General features: G+C 51.9%; 2 protein-coding genes across 4 annotated transcripts; one reads left to right on the forward strand and one right to left on the reverse strand.

The window, feature by feature from the left end:
• Positions 1 to 1,993: 1,993 nt before the first annotated feature.
• On the forward strand, positions 1,994 to 10,651 carry NLE1 (notchless homolog 1). Of its 3 annotated transcripts, XM_055401007.2 has the most exons (13): positions 1,994 to 2,057; positions 2,188 to 2,331; positions 3,840 to 4,057; positions 4,642 to 4,721; positions 5,540 to 5,616; positions 5,791 to 5,888; positions 6,217 to 6,409; positions 6,960 to 7,095; positions 7,262 to 7,308; positions 8,004 to 8,206; positions 9,784 to 9,943; positions 10,046 to 10,116; positions 10,315 to 10,651. In XM_055401007.2, exons 1-13 carry the CDS (start codon positions 2,034 to 2,036, stop codon positions 10,325 to 10,327), a joined length of 1,464 nt encoding a protein of 487 aa, XP_055256982.2. In that variant the 5' UTR covers positions 1,994 to 2,033; the 3' UTR covers positions 10,328 to 10,651. The 3 variants fall into 3 exon arrangements, 1 of the variants encoding a protein (XP_055256982.2); XR_016035456.1 differs by having other exon boundaries at positions 9,784 to 10,116; XR_016035457.1 differs by having other exon boundaries at positions 2,016 to 2,061; positions 9,784 to 10,116.
• Positions 10,652 to 12,491: 1,840 nt separating this feature from the next.
• On the reverse strand, positions 12,492 to 23,649 carry FNDC8 (fibronectin type III domain containing 8). The gene is made up of 4 exons (XM_055395826.2): positions 23,404 to 23,649; positions 15,005 to 15,371; positions 13,137 to 13,373; positions 12,492 to 12,644 (listed from the first exon to the last, which is right to left on the reverse strand). Exons 1-4 carry the CDS (start codon positions 23,610 to 23,612, stop codon positions 12,492 to 12,494), a joined length of 966 nt encoding a protein of 321 aa, XP_055251801.2. The 5' UTR covers positions 23,613 to 23,649.
• Between the last annotated feature and the right edge of the window lie 543 nt (positions 23,650 to 24,192).

Raw genomic sequence — 24,192 nt, forward strand, 5'->3', positions numbered from 1 at the left:
TTTGTAGGGTAACAAAGACAGAAAGTAACTGAGCAGAGTTCTGCTTTGAAACATCACCCTGGTTGCCAGGTGAAGAGGAGGAGGCAGGGTAAAGACAGCTAGGCAAATGGAGAGACTGTAGGAACCAGTATTGCGGCCAGAGTCTTGGCTCTCTGTGCACTGATGCTGAACAGCAATGTGCAGACAGAATTGTGGAGGAGGAGGAGTGACTCTACTAGTTTGTCAGGCAAAGGGGGAACACAGTACGCTAGTGTCTCAAGTGCTGTGCCCCCACCCCTCACCCTGGTGAGTGAAAAGTCAAAGTGAAAGTCACTCAGTCGTGTCCGACTCTTTGGGACCCCATGGACTATACAGTTCATGGAATTCACCAGGCCAGAATGGGTAGTCTATCCCTTCTCCAGGGGATCATCTCAAACCAGGAATTGAACCGGGGTCTCCTGCATTGCAGGCGGATTCTGGTGAGTAGGGAGAGGTTATATAGTCAGGCAGGAGTATGTGATAAGGATCAAGGCAGTAACATCTTTCTTTTTCTTTTCCGGTTGTGCTGGGTCTTCAATGCGGCCAATGGGCTTTCTCTAGTTGTGGTGAGCGGGGGCTACTCTTTGTTGCGGTACGAGATCTTCTCATTTTGGTAAGTAAGAGAGTTCCAGAAAAACACCTATTTCTGCTTCATTGACTATGCCAAAACCTTTGACTGTGTGGATCACCATAAACTGTGGAACATTCTGAAAGAGATGGGAATACCAGACCACCTGACCTGCCTCTTAAGAAACCTATATGCAGGTTAGGAAGCAACATTTAGAACTGGACATGGAACAACAGACTGGTTCCAAATAGGAAAAGGAGTACGTCAAGGCTGTATATTGTCACCTTGCTTATTTAACTTATATGCAGAGTACATCATGAGGAACGCTGGGCTGGAAGAAGCACCAGCTGGAATCAAGATTGCCGGGAGAAATATCAATCACCTCAGATATGCAGATGACACCACCCTTATGGCAGAAAGTGAAGAGGAACTCAAAAGCCTCTCGATGAAAGTGAAAGAGGAGAGGGAAAAAGTTGGCCTAAAGCTCACCATTCAGAAAACGAAGATCATGGCATCTGGTCCCATCACTTCATGGGAAATAGATGGGGAAACAGTGGAAACAGTGTCAGACTTTATTTTTTGGGGCTCCAAAATCACTGCGGATGCTGATTGCAGCCATGAAATTAAAAGACGCCTACTCCTTGGAAGGAAAGTTATGACCAACCTAGATAGCATATTAAAAAGCAGAGACATTACTTTGCCAACAAAGGTCTGTCTAGTCAAGGCTATGGTTTTTCCAGTGGTCATGTATGGATGTGAGAGTTGGACTGTGAAGAAAGCTGAGCGCCAAAGAATTGACGCTTTTGAACTGTGGTGCTGGAGAAGACTCTTGAGATTCCCTTGGGCTGCAAGGAGATCCAACCAGTCCATTCTAAAGGAGATCAGTCCTGGGTGTTCATTGGAAGGCCTGATGCTAAAGCTGAAACTCCAATACTTTGGCCACCTCATGCGATGAGTTGACTCACTGGAAAAGACTCTGATGCTGGGAGGGATTGATGGCAGGAGGAGAAGGGGACGACAGAGAATGAGGTGGCTGGATGCATCACCGACTCGATGGACATGAGTTTGAATGAACTCCGGGAGTTGGTGATGGACAGGGAGGCCTGGCGTGCTGTGATTCGTGGGGTCGCAAAGAGTCGGACACGACTGAGCGACTGAATTGAACTGAACTGAAAACCGGGGCTAAGAATCGCTGTTCTGAAAAGACAAAAGGTTGTCAGTATTCTGCAAGGCACTGGGAGAGACTGAACGCCGAGGCGGCCACCGGTCCAAGGGTAGGGTGTGGAGGCGGGTACCAGCTGAGGCCACGCCCAACGCCGGAGGCCTGGCGGGGCGCGGCAGTTCCCCGCCGCGACACCAGGGGGCGATGAGGCGGGCTGCGGCGCCGCTGAACCACGGCAGCGGCGCTCCATCACGCCGGAGTTCCCCCTCCACGTGGGGACGCAGGATGGCGGCGGCGGCGGTGGCGGGTGTGCGTGAGTGCGGGCGGGGCCCGCGGCCGGGCTCTCGCGCCTGCTTTCCCGAGGCCGGAGGGCGGCGGGAGTGGGGGCCCTCGGGTAAGCGAGCCGCGGGAGTGACGCCCACCGCGCTTGTCCGCACAGGACGAGGCGGCGACGCGCGACGTGCAGCGGCTGCTCGTGCAGTTCCAGGATGAGGGCGGGCAGTTGCTGGGCTCGCCGTTCGACGTGCCCGTGGACATCACCCCGGACAAGCTGCAGCTCGTGTGCAACGCTCTGCTGGCCCAGGTGAGCTTCGGGCCAGCGGGGGATCGGGAGGCCGAAGGTCTTGGGCACCAGGGCCTCCACCGCTCCCCCGAAGTGCTGACAGCCGGCCTTGCGGTCTACCCTTGGGGAGGCGCGGAAGATGTGATTCGAGTGAGCGATTTACACGCCCACCTTCAGGGCCCACCTGCGGAGAGAGCGCGCGTTTTGAACGCATTGGTGACTCCTTGTCGCTGCCCCCCATTGTCTCCCCGTAGTCATTAACTTCCCCGTTTTACATTGTTGCCTACGATCATGTGTAAGATGCTGCGCCGTAGGTGGTAGATTTGGAGTTGAAACTCAGACGTCAGACTCAAAACTTCTGCTCTCCTCAGCTGCTCGGTCAGCTCAGTCGTGTCCGACTCTTTGCGACCCCATGGACCTCACCACGCCAGGCCTCCCTGTCCATCACCAACTCCCGGCGTTTACTCAAAATCATGTCCATTGAGTCGGTGATGCCGTCCAACCATCTCATGCTCTGTCGTCCCCTTCTCCTCCCGCCTTCAATCTTTCCCAGCATCAGGGTCTTTTCAAATGAGTCAGTTCTTCGCATCAGGTGGCCAAAGTATTGGAGTTTCAGCTTCAGCATCAGTCCTTCCAATAAATATTCAGGACTGATTTCCTCTAAGCTGCTGCTGCTGAGTCACTTCAGTCGTGTCCGACTCTGTGTAAACCCATAGACGGAAGCCCACCAGGCTCCCCTGTCCCTGGGATTCTCCTGCTAGTGTTTATCAAAATGCTGCCCTCTATTGGAGGTGGGCTTCTCTGGTGGCTCAGTGGTAAACAATGGGCTTGCAATGCAGGAGACGCGGGTTCGATCCCTGGGTCAGGAAGATCCTCTGGCGAAGGAGATGGCAACCTACTTCAGTATTCTTGCTTGGAGAATTCCAAGAACAGAGGACCCTGGCGGGCTACAGCCCATGGGGGCCCAAAGAGTCAGACAGGACTTAGCAACTGAACAACAACATTGGAGGTGGGGGAAGTTGCTTAAAAATGCAGTACCTGGACCCCACCCCACACTTACTACACCGGACCCAGGGGTGAAGCAGAGAGTCTGCATTTTCAATCAGCTTTTTGGATGCTTCTTACACATTATAGAGCCTGGTGTGGTGGTTTAGAAAATGCCTTAAATGCTATATACTGTTTCTAATCCTGGACTTCTGTCTGAAGAACCTGAATCAGTCATTAGCAATAGGACATTGGGCTAATCACTTAGTTGCTCTGTTTTTTTCAGTATGAATGCCGATACGTCAGGGTAGTTGTGAGATGCAGATAAAGGATTCTAAAGTGATTTGTAAATATTTTGGAGTTGCTCTTGAAGGACTAAAAAGGTCTTGCTCAATGGGGAATAATAGGGGTGTCCCAAGCAGGGTGGCTGAAAAGAAGGCTTTGCCTGCATACAGCTTGCAGAGGGTGGGGAGGGGAGGGTCCCCAGGTAGAGGCTGCCCTGCCCGTCCTTTGATGGGGGGGTTCCTTTTGCTGTTGTTCTCCAGGAGGATCCCCTGCCACTGGCTTTCTATGTCCATGATGCCGAGATCGTCTCCTCGCTGGGGAGGACGCTGGAGTCACAGGCAGTGGAGACAGAGAAGGTCTTGGACATCATTTACCAGCCACAGGCTATCTTCAGGGTTCGAGCTGTGACCCGCTGCACCAGCTCCTTGGAGGGTCACAGTGAGGCGGTCATTTCTGTGGCCTTCAGCCCTACAGGAAAGTAAGGACAGCTGCAGAGTCATGGAGGGGAGTGTGGGTGCAGCTGTTGGCTGGGGTTGGGGGACCCCTAAGTTATGCTCAGTGGGGCCTCTGGCTGCCTTTTCTTAACCCAAGCTCTGGGCTCAGGGTGTAAGTAAGGGACTCGCCCAGTGGAATTTTGTCCCCAAAGGCCAAGAATACCTGCCTTGGAGGAGCCCTTCCTGGACTTGCTCTCAGGAGAGCTGAGCTGCAAGCTCACCTCTGCCCCGTCCTAGCTGTGTGACCTGGGCAAGTCACTTAACCTCTCTGAGTCAGTCGTTCCTCTGAGAAACAGGGTTTATTTGCTTCTCACAATCCTCTGAGGATAATAAGAAGCTTTAACTGGTTATGGCTGTTTCCATTCCTTTCAGGAAGGACAAGGAGAGAAATTACCTCCTAGAGTCTTCTCCCAGATGTCCTGGGTGTTACAGTTCTCCTTTTCAGAAGAGAGAGAAATTTCCACTCCCAGATTCTGTTCCCAGAAGACAGTTGAATAGGCTGCGGCAATGTGCGTGTGCAGTGTTTTGTCCCCAGTACAGAGGCCAGGCCACCTCTCTTCTTCCCCAGGTACCTGGCCAGTGGCTCCGGAGACACGACAGTTCGCTTCTGGGATCTCAGCACTGAGACGCCACACTTCACATGCCAGGGTCGGTATGCAGGCAGTTACCCACAGAGCGGGAGTCGATACAGTGGCAGGCGGGTGATTCGTTCAGCTCTTTAGTTCCTGGGAGGCCCAGAGCACATTCCAGCCTCTTAACTTCCAGTTAGTGGTTGCCATTTCATAGGTGGAGACCTTACCCTTGAGCCCCACCAGCCACTTACAAACAAGCAGAGACTGGACCGAAAAGTCAGCGTGAGGATGCGGGCAGGGACTGGCTGGCTGGTAGCAAGGAGAACTGGGCTTAAGTCTGGTCTCTGCCACAGTAGTCCTCAAACTTGAACATGCATCAGAATTACCTAGAGGGCTTGTTACAATACAGATTTCTGGGTCCCACCCCCAGAATTTTTGTCTCCTCCGGTCTGGGGTGTGGCCTGAGAATTTGCGTTTCAAGTTCCTGGGTGGTACTGATGCTGCTGGTCTGGGAGCCTCACACTAGTGAGGTGACCTTGTGTGTAGGCCTCGCTTCCTTTCCAAGCTTCAGTTTTCTTTTCTGGAAAATGGGAGTGATACTTCCGACTTTGTTCCATACTCTAGAGCTATCGTAAGAATTTTAAGGGCTTACGTGTGCAAGAATTTAATACGTGGCACGCGAGGAACTGTTAGAGAGTGGCAGTGTCATCTGTGCAGCCCGTGGGGAGGGTTTGCCATTTGCCTTGGGAGTCTCATCTCTTCGATCGGTGTTTGATCGTTCATTTGGCAGCTAGCTATGTGCCAAATAGCCCTTTCTGCAGTGTGCCAGGCATTGCTGAACATTTGGGATAAAGACAGGTGTGGTCCCCCTTTCTCCCCTCCCTGCTTTCCTAGGACACAGACACTGGGTCCTTAGCATATCCTGGTCCCCAGACGGCAAGAAGCTGGCTTCAGGCTGTAAGAATGGCCAGGTAGACGATGGTTGGGATACTTAGGTGGGGACCCTGGAGTCCCTTCCTGGGAGACGGGTCAGAATGAGGTACTGGGGTCTTCAGGGAGGGTTGGCTGGGGGTGATGGATGGGGGACCCTGGGTGAGGCCAGGGAAAGGTTGGGGAGGGTTATTTGATGAGCTTCTGTCCTGCAGATTCTCCTCTGGGACCCAAGCACAGGGAAGCAAGTGGGTAGGGCGCTCACTGGCCACAGCAAGTGGATCACAGCCCTGAGCTGGGAGCCCCTCCATGCGTGAGTGACACTGACAGCTGGGGTGAATGAGGAGCCAGGGGTTCAAAGCTGTACCCCATCCCTGCTCGGTGCAGAGGAGTCTCGGGACAGGGTGGGGGTTCTGAGTGGTAGTGACAGCGTGGCAGGCGGTGGGGAAAGTCATCTGCACCTGTGGGTGGGGGTGGTGGGTGCTCTTCACAGGGCCTGAGCGCCACCTTGCAGCACCACCGGATGGTGGGGTCAGGAAGCCGTTGAGACGTTATCCCCGGCCTTCAAGCTGGGCATCGGGAGGCAGCGTGGGAAGACGCATTGCCCTGTCAGAAGTGAGGACCCGTCTCTTCCTCTCCAGCAACCCCGAGTGTCGCTACGTGGCCAGCAGCTCCAAGGACGGCAGTGTGCGGGTCTGGGACACGACTGCGGGCCGCTGCGAGCGCGTCCTCACCGGGCACACACAGTCAGTCACCTGTCTCCGGTGGGGAGGGGACGGGCTTCTCTTCTCGGCCTCCCAGGACCGCACCATCAAAGTCTGGAGGGCTCATGATGTAAGAGCTGGGAGGGGTCCGGAACCAGCCTGCGGGTCAGGGATGTCGAGCCAGTGTTTCCTGAACCTGTTCTGGGAACTGGTCAGGGAGGTGTTTTTGAACAGAGGGTCCTGAGGTCGGTGCCGCGTTATAGTGGAGAGTCCAGGGCCCCTGAGCGTGGTCAGGATCTGGAATTTCCTGCTGTTGGAAGCCTATTTAGGTTTATCAGACCTGCTATATCACAAACTTACTGGACTAGAGCCCTTTTTTCCTGATATTTCTCTTCTGTGAAACATATTTTCAGAAACATTGATCCGGGCCCATGCCCTCATTTCACAAATGAGAGACTTGAACCCAGAGGGTTCAAGATTTGATTCAGATCACGATGAGTGATCTGATGGGTGATTTGATTCAGATCACAGTGATTTGATTTGACTTGGATCACAGTGAATGAGGGCCCTGCTTCTGAGTCCAGTGGGCCACCCCCGTCTTCTGGGGCTGACCTGGACGTTCACGTTCCCAGGGGCACAGAGTGCTCTGTGAGCGTCTGACCTGTCTCCTTCCACCCTAGGGCGTGCTGTGCCGGACTCTGCAAGGCCATGGCCACTGGGTGAACACTATGGCCCTCAGCACTGACTATGCCCTGCGCACGGGGGCCTTTGAGCCCGCCGAGGCCTCAGTGAACGCCCAAGACCTCCGAGGGTCCTGTGAGTGAGCAGAAGGAGGCAGGGTGGAAGGGCTGCTTGAGGAGGAGCGGGCTCTCCGGCTTCTCGAGCAAGGGGCTGACCTCGGCTGGGTGGGGGTGGTGCTTGCTGTCTGTGTTGAATTTTCTCATCAGCCTTGTTCCTTCTTTCCTTTGGTGCCTGGACACAGTGCAGGAGTTAAAGGAGAAGGCCCTGAGCCGCTACAACCTCGTGCGGGTGAGCGTCCCCAGCACCCCCAGCTCCGTGTGGGGTTTCTCCTTTTCCCCCAAACCCCAGACCCTGCACAGGCTCAGGCCCCTTTCCCTTCTAGCCCCAGTATAGAATGTTCCGTTCCCCCAAAGTTCTTCCTTTACAATTCTAAAATCTTAGTGTGCTGGGGATCATTTTATTTCACTTTGTGTTTTTTTTTTTTTTTGCTTATCTATTTGTAATTCCAAGGTACCTCCGTTTCTTTATTTTGGCCTCAGAATTCAGGCTTATAGTTCCCCAGCCAGGGATAGACCACCTGTCCCCTGCTTTGGGAACATGGAGACTTAATCACTGGACACCAGAGAAGTCCCTCCCTTTTTAAAATTTCATTTAGTTTCAGATAGTCTAGGGTTCAAAGAACACGCGAAAAAGTAGATGGTGGAAAGCCTTTCACCTCTGTGGCTCCTTCTGGAGGCATCCAGGGCTCCCAGTGTCTCGTGTCTCCCCCCTGAGACTTCATATACACGTGGCTGTGCCCACTACGCACAGTGCAGACACACACGTATACAAGCCCACATATGAAATCCTTCCCCTTTTAAGATACCGCTGTGGGGACTTCCCTGGCGGTTCCGGTGTTAGGAGCCCACGATTGAGCAGACAGTGGTGTGTTTGCCTCGTCGGGTCTCCTCCCTGAGACCATGTGTGCTTTCTTGCCTCTGCAGGGCCGGGGCCCGGAGAGGCTGGTGTCTGGCTCAGATGACTTCACCCTGTTCCTGTGGTCCCCGGCAGAGGACAAGAAGCCCCTGGCACGGATGACAGGGCACCAGGCCCTCATCAACCAGGTGGTCTTCTCCCCAGACTCCCGTACCATCGCCAGCGCCTCCTTCGACAAGTCCATCAAGCTGTGGGACGGCAGGACGGGCAAGTGAGTGGGGGCTGTGGGCCCGGGAGGAGGGGCGCTCCCCCTCCGAAAGGAGCTCAGCCCTGCTGCTTTCCAGCTGTGTGGCTCTGGCAAGCAGTTGGATTTTTTTTTTTTTTTAATTTTTATATTTTTCGGTTTTACTTTTGGCTCTGCTGGATCTTTGTTTCTGCTCGCGGGCTTTCTCTAGTTGCAGTGAGCGGGGGCCACTCTCTAACTGTGGCGTGCGGGCTTCTCATTGCAGTGGCTTCTCTTGTGGAGCAACACAACAAGGTGGGTTCTAGGTGGGTGGGCTCAGTAGTTGTGGCACGCAGGGTGGACTTAGCTGTCCCGAGGCATATGGGATCTTCCCACACCGGGAAAGATCCTCTGTTGGCAGGCGGATCCTAACCACTGGACCAACAGGGGAGTCCCTGGATTTTCTGAGCCTCCGTTTCGTCTTCTGAGTGTGCAGACCCCTTACATTCAGCCTTATCACAAGGATCAAGTGAGGTGGTATGTTCAGCCCCTTCACTAAGCGGGCGCTGAAGATGGCTAGTTCATTGTACGTCTAGAGAAAGAATTGGTCTGAAAGCTGACCAAGGGCCGGGGATGCAGCGGTTAATGTAGGTTTGTGGTCTAGTTGTTATCTGGCCCTCCTTACAGTGGAGTCCACAGACCAAACAGTGCATTACCTGTCTGGAAGCTTGATGGAATTGCACAACCCTGGGCTCCAGCCCAGAGCTTGGGGATCAGAACCTACCATTTAAGGTCACCTTTCAGGTCTGAGAAGCAGTGGTGTGACGAGGCGCAGTGCCCTCGCAGTTGATAGGAGGAGAGGTCAAGGCGTGGGTGGGGAAAGGAGCAGGGAAACACTCCTGAGGCCGAAGAGGGACTTTGTGTCTGTCTCTGTATCTCTATACCAAAGCCCTGTGAAATAGGCTATTTGGTTCCCTTTCTTTTAATTCCTGTACTTGGCTGAGTTGGGTCTTAGTTGCAGCATGAGGGGTCTTCATTTTGGCATGCAGCCTTCTCTACTTACAGACGTGGGTTCAGTTGCCCCGTGGCATGTGGGATCTTAGTTCCCCCACCAGGGATCAAACCCGAGTTGCCTGCATTAGAAGGTAGATTCTCAACCACTGGACCCCCAGGGATGTCCCCAGCTCCTTTTTAAGACAAGGAAACAGTCTCAGGCCCAACAACTTGCACCAGCAGACACAGTCAGTCTGTCCCAGCCAGGTTCCAGTGGCCTGGCCCACTGTTCCTCCACACTGGCTATCAGCGTGTACCTGCTGGGGTGGGGCAGAGCGGGGGGTGTCGTGCAGACAGGCCAAGAGACGGGGGCATTGGAGTCCAAGGCTTGTGAAGTTGATCAAGTGTGGAGGCCTGGCAAGTAAGCGTTCTAGAAGCAGTTTTACAAAATCGCAGTGACCAGCAGAGATTAAATTGATCCAGGGCGGGGGCCAGGCAGTGAGACCTTATATAGGTTCCCAGGTAATCCTGACACGCAGCCACAGTTGAGAAGGACTGCTGGGGGCCTCGAGGACCCTTCAGACGTTTTCGGAGATCTCACATCCATCCTCATTGCCCTCCCCCCGGCCCAGGTACCTGGCCTCCCTGCGCGGCCATGTGGCTGCCGTGTATCAGATCGCGTGGTCGGCCGACAGCCGGCTCCTGGTCAGCGGCAGCAGTGACAGCACGCTGAAGGTGTGGGATGTGAAGGCCCAGAAGCTGTCCACGGACTTGCCGGGCCACGCGGATGAGGTGCAGCTGACCCTCGTGGGCAGGTGGCTGGGTGGGGCGGGCCGAAGCCTGTGCCCCACCCCCAGCCCTGCTCACTGCGCCACCGCCCCCTCCCCTGTTTAGGTGTATGCTGTTGACTGGAGCCCTGATGGCCAGAGAGTGGCCAGTGGTGGGAAGGACAAGTGCCTCCGGATGTGAGTTTGGGGACTGGGGTGGGATGCAGTGGTGGCCGATGTGCTTGGCTCTCCCGCCCTCATGGTCGTCCCCCATGGTGGAGAGTTCCACGGGCTCTCCACCTACCCGGGCTCTCCCCATCGTGGGCTCCTGGGACTGTGCGGTGCCTCCCTTTCCCGAGCTGGGGTCACCATCCCATTCCCTGCCCTTGTTCACAGATGGAGGAGATGAGAAGCACCCCAGGTTTCTGGGATCCCCACCTGGACTCAGCCTCCGCCTGCTCTGACGGGAGGCCTCAGGCTGGGCGATGACCTTGAGAACGAGCGTGGCCTGCTGTCCTCGGTCAGACCCCACGGGGGTCCCTCCGCAGAACAGGTCGAAGGTCGCAGGTGGTCTTCACTGAGCCCAGTCCTCGGCCATCACTCGGTACCTCGCTGGAGTGAGCAGGGGCAGCAGAAGGCTGGGCGATGACCAGCTGCTGCCTTTTCTAAATGCCGTCTCTCTTCAGGGTCAGGCCCCGGATTCTGTGACCAAATAAATAACTTATATTTTGTGTGTTTGGGTTAAGATTCCTGTCCTCGATGCCCAGGGGTCTATGCTGAGTCAGTTCGTGCAGCCCCTCCCTCTGGGCTACTCCAGTACCATGCTGAGCAGGAAGCGGCCTTTCCTTTCTTGCCACCATGCCTATGAGGGAGAGGCTGGGGTGACCCGCTGAGGCCCGTCTCTTAGTAGCCAGAGGAGGCTCTTAAGGCTGTGTTGTCCCTTCTGGCGGCACCAGCCGCGTGTAGCTGTTTGCATGGACTAGAATTCAGCCCAGTTAGAAATGCACTTGTCACACTAGCTCGAGGCTACTTCCTGGTCTGGACAGCGCAGAGAGAGGACGCTTTGACCATCACAGGGACTTGTGCCAGCCCTGCTGCTCTGGGGTGCTTTCCCTGACCTCATTCAGAGTCACTGGGCTCTCGGGGTAGAGAGGGGCAGTCCCCGGGGGCTCCCCCTAAGGGGCTGTGCGGCAGTGCAGGCTCAGGCAGAACTGGGGATGGTGTGATGGGGAGGGTGGCTCTCTGTCCCCCAAAGACTCACAGGGTGAAGGGAACCCCCACCAGGACGTGCTCAGACCTTGGACCGAGGTCTTGCCTCCACTCACTCCTCTTCCAGGACCAGGTGCCTCTAGCCGGATTGAATTCCAGCCATCCTTGTACTGAGCACTCGGGGCCACAGCCTTGTTTGACATTTTGGTCCTACTCACCCTCCCCCACCCACATCTGTGCTTCTACGATTTTGCACCTTGCCTGGCTCTGGTTCTCGGCTTTCACCTGCCTGGTCTCTGCAGTGAGACTGCGTGTGGGGTGAAGGGAGGCGACGGGCTCTGAGGTCCCACTCTGTCAGGCTTTCTGCTGCTGGGCTCTCACTTGAGCCTCACAGTGACCCTGCAGCCATGCCTGGAAGGGCCATACCATGCCCCCAGGGGGGATACAGATGTGAAGTCAAAGAACCAAATAGGTTTCTAGCCTTCCTCAGTTTTCTTTGGACAGGTGATGAATGTAATTCACACAGGAGAGGCGGGGGATTCTGTCGTCAACAGCTTGGGAAATGCTGGCTAAAGCCAAGTAAAGCAGGTTTCTGTGCTATCGCCGCCCACCCCCTGCAACCATTCTCTTTTGGCCACGGCACACAGCATGTGGGGTCTAGTTCCCTGACCAGGGACTGAACCCTCACACCTCGCATTGGAAGTACGGCGTCTTAACCACTGGATCCCTGTATTTTTGAAGAGGAAATTCAGCCCCAGAAACGTAAATGGTTTGTTTGAGCTGTCACATCCAGGAAGAGCCGAGGTGAAACAAGGGATTAAACCCTCCCCTCAGAGCTCAGGCACTTTGCCCCGTGTCTCCCAAGCTCAAGTTGGGCTGACAGTATGTAGGCTGTCACTACCTCTGTCCAGCATCACTTTTTCCTGGCGAGCTCTGTAGTCTTTGGGGACCATCTCTCCCACGGGGAAAGGTGATGGCATCTCATGGCCCCGTGTCCCCCTGACCTACCTGGACTCAGTCCTGGCAGAAGCCAGAAGGGTGAGTGGCTGCGGCTGAGGCCGTCAGTGGCACAAAGCAGAATCTCTGGGTGCTGGGTGACCTGGAGGTTTTAATGAGGGACCTGGACCAGCCCAGATCTGGGGAGGGAAGCCTAGCAGCTACGGGCAGTGGAGGCTGATCTGGCCTGGCCTGTGGAGACTCCGGGTGAGCGGAGCTCCCCTCGAACCTTGGCTGCAGGCCCCGGGACCAACAGGGTGGTCGGTGGTTCCCTGGCTCAGGGCTGGTGGTACATCTCATGGTTCTGACTGCTGAGGGCCCTGGGCTGAAGCTGAAGGTGGGTGAGGGGCTTCCTGGGACCCTCCCCCTTAGTAGGGAAAGAGGTATTCCAGATCTTCGAGCCTGCGCATGTCCTCCAGCCCGAGGGACACGGTCTTCTGCTGGGGCTCCTTGCGCTTCACAGTAACCTGGATGGGGTTGTTCTCGGGGAAGCTGCTCAAGTCAGTGGCCACGGTCGCAAACTGAAAGAGACCAAAGTCCTCAGAACTCCTTGGCAGAGCTGACCCTGGCCACCTCTTCGCCTCTGCCGCCCTCTCGTTTGGCTGTGAAGTGGGGTCTCCGAGTGCCCTACCGAGGCTGTTTCCAAGCTCGGCAGTGTCTGCTCGGACCTGCCCTGCCACCCCCAGGCTCTTCCCTGCTTTGTCCCCGTTAGCTCTTCCTGTTTTTCCCTCAGTGCCCTTGACTTCCCAACCCACTCACAATCATTGATAACTGAGTTGAAGAATCCAGAAGCCACTGGCTTGGAGAGACACACATTAGGGATGAACGAACAGGTCAGTTTCCAGGGAGCCCCAAAGTGACTTACTCAACCCTCCCCAAGGAGAACAGCCTGGAATTGAGGCTTATCTGCCCAGGGAGAGGGAAAGCCAGCAGGAGGAGAGGTCCTGGAGGTACAGGGGTGCTCCCAACCTCTAGGCCCCTGACCCTCGGGCCCCTCTGCTCCCAGAGCTCACTTTGTAGGGCTTGCACCACGTCCCCACCCCAGCGGTGTTAGCTGCGCGGACGGTGAGGCAGTAACTCGTGTTCGGCTTCAGCTCCATCAACTTGACGGTGGTGCCTAGGATTTTATTGAAGATCCAGGGGCGGTTCTTCGCCTTGGGCATCTCACCGCTGTTTTTCCTGACCACCTCCTGTAACAGGACCTGGTAGAAACTGACCTGCTGCTTGCCAGGGGTGTAGCTCCAGGAAATCTAGGGGGAGAGAACCCCCAAGGCTTCCTCAGACCTGGCCTGGCCTGGCCTCCCCTTACCACCCCACCAGCCCCTCTGCAATGTGGGTCAGAAGACCCCATTCCCATCCCTGCTCCCGCTGGAGCTGAGGCAGGTGTGTCCGAGGGTGGTAGGCACACCCCACGTTAGCTGAGGCCCCACCAGTCCAAAGCCTGAGCCATTCTCCCTGGGCAGCCGCACCAACCTCAGAGTGTACGCTCAACTCCATATTCTATAGACTGTGTGTCCGTTGAGAGGGACCTTAGCAGTCATCTCGTCCACCTAACTCATTGCAGATGGGGTTACAAGTTCAGAGAGAGCAAGTGTCTGGCCGTGGCCACACAGCAATTAAGTGCCAGAGTCAAGGTTCAGACCAATCGTTCCTGAGTCCACCATGTACTACAGCCATGGTTGCCAAGCCAGACTAACGATTGCAGAGGCTGTTTCTAACACTGCAGACTTGCGGCCCTGCTGTCACTTGTCTTGTCTCCCATTTCCAGTTTCTCCTCCATCTAGGCTGCTGCTGCTGCTGCTAAGTCACTTCAGTCGTGTCCGACTCTGTGTGACCCCATAGACGGCAGCCGACCAGGCTCCCCCGTCCCTGGGATTCTCCAGGCAAGAACACTGGAGTGGGTTGCCATTTCCTTCTCCAATGTGTGAAAGTGAAAAGGGAAAGTGAAGTCGCTCAGTCATGTCTGACTCACAGCGACCCCACGGACTGCAGCCTACCAGGCTCCTCCATCCATGGGGATTTTCCAGGCAAGAGTACTGGAGTGGGTTGCCATTTCCTTCTCCAGGGGATCTTCCCGAGTCAGGGATCGAACCCGGGTCTCCTGCATTGCAAGCAGACTCTTTACTGTCTGAGCCACCAGATGGTATTTTCCAATATGTAACTCATATTGCATCTCTCACCTGATAGAAAACTTTGCACAGAGCTGGTCCTCTTTGCTTACTGAAAAATCCATACAGTAGCCTAACATTACAGGACCTCTGGAAAATGACCCCCTCCTGCTGTTCCCTTACTGTATCCAGAACAATGCTACTCAGCATGTGGTCCGTGGGCCTGTCAGCACCACCTGGGGATGTGTTAGCAATGCAGAGTCTCAGGCCCCACCCCAGACCTACTGAGTCAGAACCTCGAGAAATGAGGAACTTTGTTGGTAACATGGTGATCAGATCTGCAGGTGCTGGAAAGTGTGAGCAACCCTGAATTAGGACGTGGATGTTTCCTCCCACATGTGAGCCTTTGCTAGTGTCAGCCCTGCACAGAATGCCTTTCCTCATCTCTAGATGTTTAAGTCCTAACTCTGTGTCCCAGCTCAAATGTCACTGAAAGCACCAAAGCTTACTCCTGCCGCTGGAAGTTACGTTTCTTTCCCTCTGAATCCCCAGTGGCACTCGGTCTGAACTTTTCCTACAGCATTGAACCTTCTCTAGCTTGCGCTGGAGTTCTTTATAGACATGCCCTCTCTCCCAACCCATGCACTAGAGCTCAGGATGCAGGCTGTAGGTATCCACATGCTCCCCAGTGAGCTCAGCTCAGTGCCAGGCATGTGGGGGTGGGGGAAGGGGGGGCATCAAGCCTTTGCCAGATGCACAGGGAGGAAACGCACCACAGCTGTAGAGTCGCTGACCGTGTGTTCACAGATGAAGGGCGCCTCCGGCACCTCCAAGACCACAGAGGACTCTGAGGGCGTCGAGGACGTGTCTGTGTCCAGCTCAGGGTTGTCGAGGTCCAGCAGGCCCCCAGGGGCCATCTGGGACTTAGACGGGGGGCAGAGGGCCAGGTGCCCCTTCTTTGTGCTCTTGGCTATCGAGGAGAGGCTGAGTTTGTTCAGCTCGCCCTCCAGCATGCCCGCAAAGAAGCTGCTGTTGGGCTGGGTCACGGCCAACTTGATGGGATTCAACAAGGTGGATGACATGGGGGAGATGCTGGTGTCATCGGAGCTGCATTCGGAATCCTCCACTGGCATGTGCTTCCTGGAAGGGGGAGGGGAGAGAGGGGAGACAGATGGAGGCAGCTGCCCCAGCCCCTGCCGCCTGGAAGCTCCCAGCGGCAGGCAGGCCTTGGGCAGGACTTACCAGTGCGCTCAACTGCTTTTGAGCCGCTCAGAACATTCTTGCTTGGCAGCAGTGCGTCACACTCAGCAGGACACTTACTAGTGAAAAATGCACATTCCTGGTCCCTGGTCCCCAGCTGGGATGGCACTGGGGAAGCTGCTAAAGCATCTTTCGTAAGATCCTCAGGTGATTCTGATGCAAGTGTTCTGAGAACCACATTTTTAGAAACACCACTAAAACTCCAAGTCCTTCCTCCAAGGTAGGGGGCAAACACCCCAGGGAATGACCATAACAATCTACTGGGATATGGAAAAATATCTAAAAGTATCTAAAAGAAAAATAATACGTTTTATTAAATATTTATTTACTGTTGTTTAATATGTAATTACTACATTTATTTACTTAGATTTTTATGACAGTTACCAATATGTATTAATATACATCATGTAAAATTAATGGCACAGATACATATATATTTATTTGGGTGAATGCTCAAAAACTTTTCTTCCGTTCTCATTTTTTTTATTTTTAGAATTTATGTATTTATGTATGTATTTCCAGCTGTGCTGGGTCTTCATTGCTGGGCGGGCTCTCTAGTTGCAGAGAGCAGGGGCTCCTGTCTAGTTGTGGTGCTCGGCTTCTCAATGCGGTGGCTTCTCTGGTTGCGGAGCACAGGCTCCAGGGTGTGCGGGCTTCAGTAGTTGCAGCTCCTGGGCTCTAGAGCACAGGCTCATTAACTGTGGTGCACGGGCCTAGCTGCTCCATGCCATGTGGGATCTTCCAGGACCAGGGATTGAACCCATGTCTCCTGCATTGGCAGGCGGATTCTTTACCACTAAGCCACCAGGGAGTCCTCTAATTTTTTTTTTTTTAATTGTGAAATATTTCAGACTCATTCAAGATATCAAGAATAATATGTTCATGGGGATGTAATGTACAAAGTGACATGACTTAGTGACTAAACCATCACCACCACCACACCGATGCACAAAGTGGAGGCTCTAATTAACAATATTGTGTATTTGAGAGTTCCTAAGAGATTTGGGGGGCTTCCCTGGTGGCTCAGAAGTTAAAGCGTCTGTCTCCAATGCTGGAGACCTGGGTTCGATCCCTGGGTCGGGAAGATCCCCTGGAGAAGGAAATGGTAACCCACTCCAGTATTCTTGCCTGGAGAATCCCATGGACGGAGAAGCCTGGTAGGCTACAGTCCACGGGGTCACATAGAGTCGGACACGACTGAGCGACGGAACGGAAGAGATTTGGTCTGAAAAGCTCTCATCTCACACACACAAAGTTGTACCTGTGTGGTGATGGATGTTAACTAAGCTTATTGGGGTAATGATTTCACAATACATACAATTATCAAATCATGTTGCATGCTTTAAAATAAAGCATGCAACATTTAACTAAAGTTAAATGTCAATTGTGTCTCAATAAAACTGGAAAAAAATGATCATATTATATTAGGCTTCCATTTAGCTTCCATCCAACTCAGAACTAAAGCCGCATCAGTGTAGCTAAAGCCCCCTGTGTACTCTGCTCCCACCCCTCTCCTGAGCCTCTCCCTCAGAGGCAGACTGAGCAGTAAATTTAAATTGTGTGTTTATTATTCCTCACGTGTTTTTATAGGTTTGTTAGATATGTATGTTATTATTTTGCATAATTTAAACTTTACATAAAAAAATGGTATCATTCAGAACATATTCATTTGCTGTTTGCTGTTTTTTTTTTTTTACTTAAAACATTGTATTTTTTAGATTAATCTGTTTTGGTTCTGTCATTTTAACTGTTGTACAGTGTTCCTTTACATGGTTATTTGTATTGTTACCAATTCTTTGCTGTTACAAAGAAAAACCTTGCCCATGTTTCCCCACTCTTCAAAATTTTTTGCTGATGAAGTACAGGATCCAAAAAATTTAACTTTCAAATCTTTTTTTTTTTTTTTTACCTTGAGTTAAAGTAAGGAGGGAACACAGCTCCACCCATCAACAGAAAATTGGATTAAAGATTTACTGAGCACAGCCCCGCCAATCAGAACAAGACCCAGTTTTCCCCTCAGTCAATCTCTCCCATCAGGAAGCGTTCATAAGCCTCTTATCCTTTTCCATCAGAGGGCAGACAGACTGAAAACCACCATCACAGAAAACCAACCAATATAATCACATGGACCACAGCCTTGTCTGACTCAGTGAAACTATGAGCCATGCCCGGTAGGGCCACCCAAGACGGATGGGTCACAGTGGAGAGTTCTGACAGAATGTGGTCCACTGGAGAAGGGAATGGCAAACCACTTCAGTATTCCTGCCTTGAGAACCCTATGAACAGTATGAAAAGGCAAAAAGATAGGACACTGAAAGAGGAACCCCCTAGGTCGGTAGGTGCCCAGTATGCTACTGGAGATCGGTGGAGAAACAACTCCAGAAAGAATGAAGAGATGGAGCCAAAGCAAAATCAACACCCAGCTGTGGATGTGACTGGCGATGGAAGCAAGGTCCGGTGCTGTAAAGAGCAATATTACATAGGAACCTGGAATGTTAGGTCCATGAATCAAGGCAAATTGGAAGTGGTCAAACAGGAGATGGCAAGAGTGAACGTAGACATTCTAGGAATCAGTGAACTAAAATGGACTGGAATGGGTGAATTTAACTCAGATGACCATTATATCTACTACTGTGGGCAGGAATCCCTTAGAAGAAATGGAGTAGCCATCATGGTCAACAAAAGAGTCTGAAATGCAGTACTTGGATGCAATCTCAAAAACAACAGTATGATCTCTGTTCATCTCCAAGGCATACCATTCAATATCACGGTGATCCAAGCCTATGCCCCAACCAGTAATGCTGAAGAAGCCGAAGTTGAACTGTTCTATGAAGACCTACAAGACCTGCTAGAACTAGCACCCAAAAATGATGTCCTTTCATTAGAGAGGACTGGAATGCAAAAGTAGGATGTCAAAAAACACCTGGAGTAACAGGCAAATTTGACCTTGGAGTACGAAATGAAGCAGGGCAAAGGGTAATAGAGTCCTGCCAAGAGAACGCACTGGTCATAGCAAACACCCTCTTCCAACAACACAAGAGAAGACTCTACACATGGACGTCAACAGATGGTCAACACCAAAATCAGACTGATTATATTCTTTGCAGCCAAAGATGGAGAAACTCTATACAGTCATCAAAAACAAGACCGGGAGCTGAGTGGCTCAGTTCATGAACTCCTTATTGCCAAATTCAGACTTAAATTGAAGAAAGTAGGGAAAACCACTAGATCATTCAGGTATGACCTAAAACAAATCCCTAATGATTATACAGTGGAGTGAGAAATAGATTTAAGGGACTAGATCTGATAGATAGAGTGCCTGAAGAACTATGGATGGAGGATCGTGACATTGTACAGGAGACAGGGATCAAGACCATACACACGGAAAAGAAATGTGAAAAAGCAAAATGGCTGTCTGAGGAGGCCTTACAAATAGCTGTGAAAAGAAGAGAAGCCAAAAACAAAGGAGAAAAGGAAAGCTATACCCATTTGAATGCAGAGTTCCAAAGAATAGCGAGGAGAGATGAGAAAGCCTTCCTCAGGGATCAGTGCAAAGAAATAGAGGAAAAAATAGAATGGGAAACACTAGAGATCTCTTCAAGAAAATTGGAGATACCAAGGGAACATTTCATACAAAGAAGGGCTCAATAAAGGACAGAAATGGTATGGACCTAACAGAAGCAGAAGATATTAAGAAGAGGTGGCAAGAATATACAGAAGAACTGTACAAAAAAGGTCTTCATGACCCAGATAATCACGATGGAGTGATAACTCACCTAGAGTCAGACATCCTGGAATGTGAAGTCAAGTGGGCTTTAGGAAGCATCACTACGAACAAAGCTAGTGGAGGTGATGGAATTCCAGTTGAGCTATTTCAAATCCTGAAAGATGATGTTGTGAAAGTGCTGCACTCAATATGCCAGCAAATTTGGAAAACTCAGCAGTGGCCACAGGACTGGAAAAAGTCAGTTTTCATTCCAATCCCAAAGAAAGGCAATGCCAAAGAAAGCTCAAACTACTGCACAATTGCACTCATCTCACACGCTAGTAAAGTGATGCTCAAAATTCTCCAAGCCAGGCTTCAGCAATCCGTGAACTGTGAATTTCTAGATGTTCAAGCTGGTTTTAGAAAAGACAGAGGAACCAGAGATCAAATTGCCAACATCCGCTGAATCATGGAAAAAGCAAGAGAATTCCAGAAAAACATCTATTTCTGTTTTATTGACTATGCCAAAGCCTTTGACTGTGTGGATCACAACAAACTGTGGAAAATTCTGAAAGAGACGTGAATACCAGACCACCTGACCTGCCTCTTGAGAAACCTGTATGCAGGTCAGGAAGCAACAGTTAGAACTGGACATAGAACAACAGACTGGTTCCAAATAGGAAAAGGAGTACGTTAAGGCTGTATATTGTCACCCTGCTTATTTAACTTACATGCAGAGTACATCATGAGAAATGCTGGACTAGAGGGAATCAAGTGGGAATCAAGATTGCTGGGAGAAATGTCAATAACCTCAGATATGCAGATAACACCACCTTATGGCAGAAAGTGAAGAAGAACTAAAGAACCTCTTGATCAAAGTGAAAGAGGAAAGTGAAAAAGTTGGCTTAAAGCTCAACATTCAGAAAACTAAGATCATGGCATCTGGTCCCATCACTTCATGGCAAATAGATGAGGAAACAGTGGCTGATTTTATTTTTTGGGCTCCAAAATCACTGCAGATGCTGACTGCAGCCATGAAATAAAAAGACGCTTACTCCTTGGAAGGAAAGTTATGACCAACCTAGACAGCATATTAAAAATCAGAGACATTACTTTGCCAACAAAGGTCCATCTAGTCAAGGCTATGGTTTTTCCAGTGGTCATGTATGTATGTGAGAGTTGGACTATAAAGAAAGCTGAATGCCAAAGATTTGATGTTTTTGAACTGTGGTGTTGGAAAAGACTCTTGAGCGTCCCTTGGACTGCAAGGAGGGCCAACCAGTCCATCCTAAAGGAAATCAGTCCTGAGTGTTCATTGGAAAGGCTGATGTTGAAGCTGAAACTCCAATACTTTGTCCACCTGATGCGAAGAGCTGACTCATTTGAAATGACCCTGATGCTGGAAAGATTGAGGGCAGGAGGAGAAGGGAACGACAGAGGATGAGATGGTTGGATGGCATCACTGACTCAATGGACACGAGTTTGAGTGAACTCCAGGAGTTGGTTATGGACAGGGAGGCCTGGCATGCTGCAGTCCATGGGGTTGCAAAAGTCTGACACAACTGAGTAATTGAACTGAACTGAAAGTAAGAAATACATATTTCTTGACAAGCTAGTATAGGCATGCATGTAACCCCATGGACTGTAGCCTGCCTGGATCCTCTGTCCATGGGATTCTCCAGGCAAGAATACTGGATTGGATCACCATGCCCCCTCCAGGGGGTCTTCCTGATGCAGAGATTGAACCTGAGTCTCTTATGTCTTCTGCATTGGCAGGCGGGTTCTTTACCAGTAGCGCCACCTGGGGAACCCCAGTATATGCATACACACACACACACACACACACATAACTAAAATGTTTCACAAACCAGGACTAACTGGTTTCACAAACCAGTACTTACTCTGTGTGTGATGTACTCTGGAATTTAAATTCTATTTAGTTCATTTTTATAATACTGGTCTCCATCAACTAGGATGAGCTCCTGACAGATTCATAGGTCACAACCCTCAGCTGGAAGAGCCCTGTCTAGAGAAAGCAGCCATAGGGCTTATGGACACCAAGCACCTTGACTGAGGTCACCTTGGTAGTCTATGGCAGAGCTGGAGCCAGAAGCTGGATCCCCCAGGCCCGATGCTACACAGCTCCTGTCTGCCCCTGGTGCTTTCTGGCTCCCCTCCCCTGCTTCTTTCCCCACCTCCCCTGGCTGCTCTAGCCAGATCCAGTGACCCACACATACCCCTGGATCCCTCACATGCCAGGCCAGCCTCCAGCTTTGAGGTTGATTGATCAAGGCCAAAGTTTTCCTCCCTGAGCCCCAGCCCCATCAACGTCCTCCTGCAAAATCCTGATCAACCCAAACCTCCTATGCTAGCCCTTGGTGGACACTTGAAATAGATGACTCTCCTTCCAAGGCCCTTTGGAGGCTGAAGGGTCTGGGTATGGATGTCAGTTATATTATAGATTGTCCTGTCCTATGTGCTAAGTTGCTTTAGTCGTATCCAACTCTTTGCGACTCTAAGGACTATAGCCCGCCAGGCTCCTCTCTCCACAGGATTCTCTGGTCAAGAATACTGGAGTGGTTTGCCGTGTCCTTCTTGAGGGGATCTTTCCAACCCAGAGATTGAACACGAATCTTTCATGTCTTCTGCATTAGCAAGTGGGTTCTTTACCACTGGTGCCACTTGGGAAGTCCATAAACTGTCCTTAGGAATCTTTTATTATTATTATTTTTTTAAAAAAAATCATTTATCTGGCGGCACCAGGTCTAAGTTGCAGCATGTGGGATCTTTAATTGCAGCTTGCAGACTCTTATTGTGGCATGTGGGATCCAGTTTCCCAACCACGGATCACACCTGGGCCCCTCTGCATTGGGAGTATGGAGTCTTAGCTACTGGAACACCTGGGAAGCCCCAAGGAATCTCTATCGAAGATTTACTTGTTGGAAACAGCAGTGCTGAATGGGCAGCCAGGCATTGGGCTGTACGCTGGAGAAAAACTCCTTGTGATCTTCACAGAAGCCCTGCTGGATGGTGCTGGTCTTGTTTTACACATAGGGGACCAAGGGTCCCGGATCTTAATGAACTTGTCTATGGTCATAAGTGGTAGAACTTGGATTAAAACTTGGTTCCCAGTGTAAGACTCTCTCCCCATACCAGGAAGTTTTCTACCTGCATCTGCCACTTTAGCCATACCTGTTTACTGACAGGTACCTAAGGGAGTGACCGCTGTATCCCCTTTCACGTCATCAGGACCAGCTACATAATTTGTGAGGTCCCTTCTTCAGAAATTATTAAGACCTTCTAAACAGTAACATCCAAGCATTAAACTAAACAGCGTCCTTCCAAGTGTCAGGCTGTGTTTAACTGCACAGGTCACATACCCGTGAGACTTCCCGACAGACACTTCCCTCAGCCCATGCCAACCCGCTCCTCTGTCCCTCCACTGGCTAGCTCCTTCCCTTCCTCTGAGAGTCACCTCCTCCATGCAGCCTCCCTTAACTTCACCCCCTCCCAAACTATACTAAATTCCCTCTGTTTCCTCCACTTGTCCCTGCCATAGCACAGACCATGCTGTAATAGTCTCAATTCTTGTTTGACAGCCCCCTACCCCCAACCACCACACACACACACACGCACACACACACACACACACACGCACACACACACACGCGCACACACCCCCCAGGCTGGGAACTCCTTGAAGGGACAGACTGCTTTCCAGCTCTGCATCCCCAGAACTTACCCTTGGACCAGCTACCTTGTGGGTGCCCAAACAGTTTTGTGAAATGAAGTGAAGGAAACCCGTGATCACTGAGGAGGGACACAGCCCTCAGTCTGAAGGCGGGCAGGCTCCTGGGGGTTGAGGGAGGACACAGCCAGGCAGGTGAAGGCTGAATAGGGAGGATGAGCAAAGGAACCGTGGGGACAGGAGAACTGGCTTCATGGTGAGGGCCAAGCAGGATGATGAGCACCGCCAACCCATCTGCAGCTAACCCCAGAAGGCGTCCCGGAGCTGGAGGCCGGCCTGCCTCCAAGAACTGATTTGGGGTCAATTCTGCTTACGTGCTCTTCCCTGGGAGTCTCGACTGTGATAAGTCAAGGAAGTGGCGCCTCTTCAACACCCTCTTCTCCCCCCCAACCCCCCAACTCATCCGCCCACCCAGCTCTGGCCTTAGAAAAAAGAAAAGGACCAGACTCATGTCTTACGGTAGATTGATGGCATCCTTCTCTAAGAAGTTCACCAAACTGCCCCTTGAGGAAAGTGGGAGGCCTTTGGTCGTGACGGTCCTGTTCATTGACTTGGGGTTTGGAAAGGGCTTCGGCATTTGATTGAGTGCATTCAAGACGTTGAGGGTTTCCTTCTTCAGCATGGCCTCCTCCCCATCTCCCACTTTGTAGAATGTCTCTGATGCCATTGAGTTTGTTTGGGACCACAGCCAGCAACATGCAGGACAACCGAGCTGACAGGAAGCAGAGAGAAACTGGAGGCAGCAGACACACCCTTAGCTGCGGTGGGATGGGGGTGCGATGAGCTGACTTCATAATTATCACAGAGAGTAACAATTAGGGGCTACCCTCTCCGCTGACCGGGGGTTGCTGCAGCCCAGGGCCAATGTCAGGAGCGGGCAGAGCCCCAGAATAGTCGATGACACCCCTTGGGCTAAGGCTCTGTGGTTATGGTGGCCCTGCTCTTCTCTGAAGATCTCAAAATGCTCACCACCTCTGCCCTTCCAATCTGCCCTGGGAAGAAGGAGGTGGATGGTGAGACAGTGGCCCCTGGGTGTGGAGGGAGGCAGGCAGTACTGGATGGACTGCGTCCCTGGGAGTGGGACACCTCGAGGATAGAATTCTGAGACTTCATATCCAGACCTGGGAGGCAGCAAACCCCATGTCCAGCTGTGTGGGCACAGGGAAAACTGGGATGGTTCATGGGGTTCAGAGCGCCCACATACCCAGGTTTTACTGCTGAAATTCTAAATTCTGTCCCACCCCCAC

The sequence above is a fragment of the Moschus berezovskii genome, chromosome 20, assembly GCF_049115385.1.
Source record: "Moschus berezovskii isolate FMDL1 chromosome 20, NW_MosBer_1.0, whole genome shotgun sequence".
Taxonomy (NCBI): domain Eukaryota; kingdom Metazoa; phylum Chordata; class Mammalia; order Artiodactyla; family Moschidae; genus Moschus; species Moschus berezovskii.

Excerpts from the sequence above, each read along its gene's own strand:
- NLE1 (XM_055401007.2), top strand. The coding sequence starts at position 2,034 with ATGGCGGCGGCGGCGGTGGCGGGT. Across the intron at positions 4,058-4,641 it reads GCCTTCAGCCCTACAGGAAA|GTACCTGGCCAGTGGCTCCG; the intron begins GTAAGGACAGCT and ends CTTCTTCCCCAG. Across the intron at positions 7,309-8,003 it reads GCCGCTACAACCTCGTGCGG|GGCCGGGGCCCGGAGAGGCT; the intron begins GTGAGCGTCCCC and ends TTGCCTCTGCAG.
- FNDC8 (XM_055395826.2), bottom strand. The coding sequence starts at position 23,612 with ATGGCATCAGAGACATTCTACAAAGTGGGAGATGGGGAGGAGGCCATG. Across the intron at positions 15,372-23,403 it reads AAGGATGCCATCAATCTACC|GAAGCACATGCCAGTGGAGG; the intron begins GTAAGACATGAG and ends TCCCCCTTCCAG. Across the intron at positions 12,645-13,136 it reads CGTGGTGCAAGCCCTACAAA|TTTGCGACCGTGGCCACTGA; the intron begins GTGAGCTCTGGG and ends GGTCTCTTTCAG.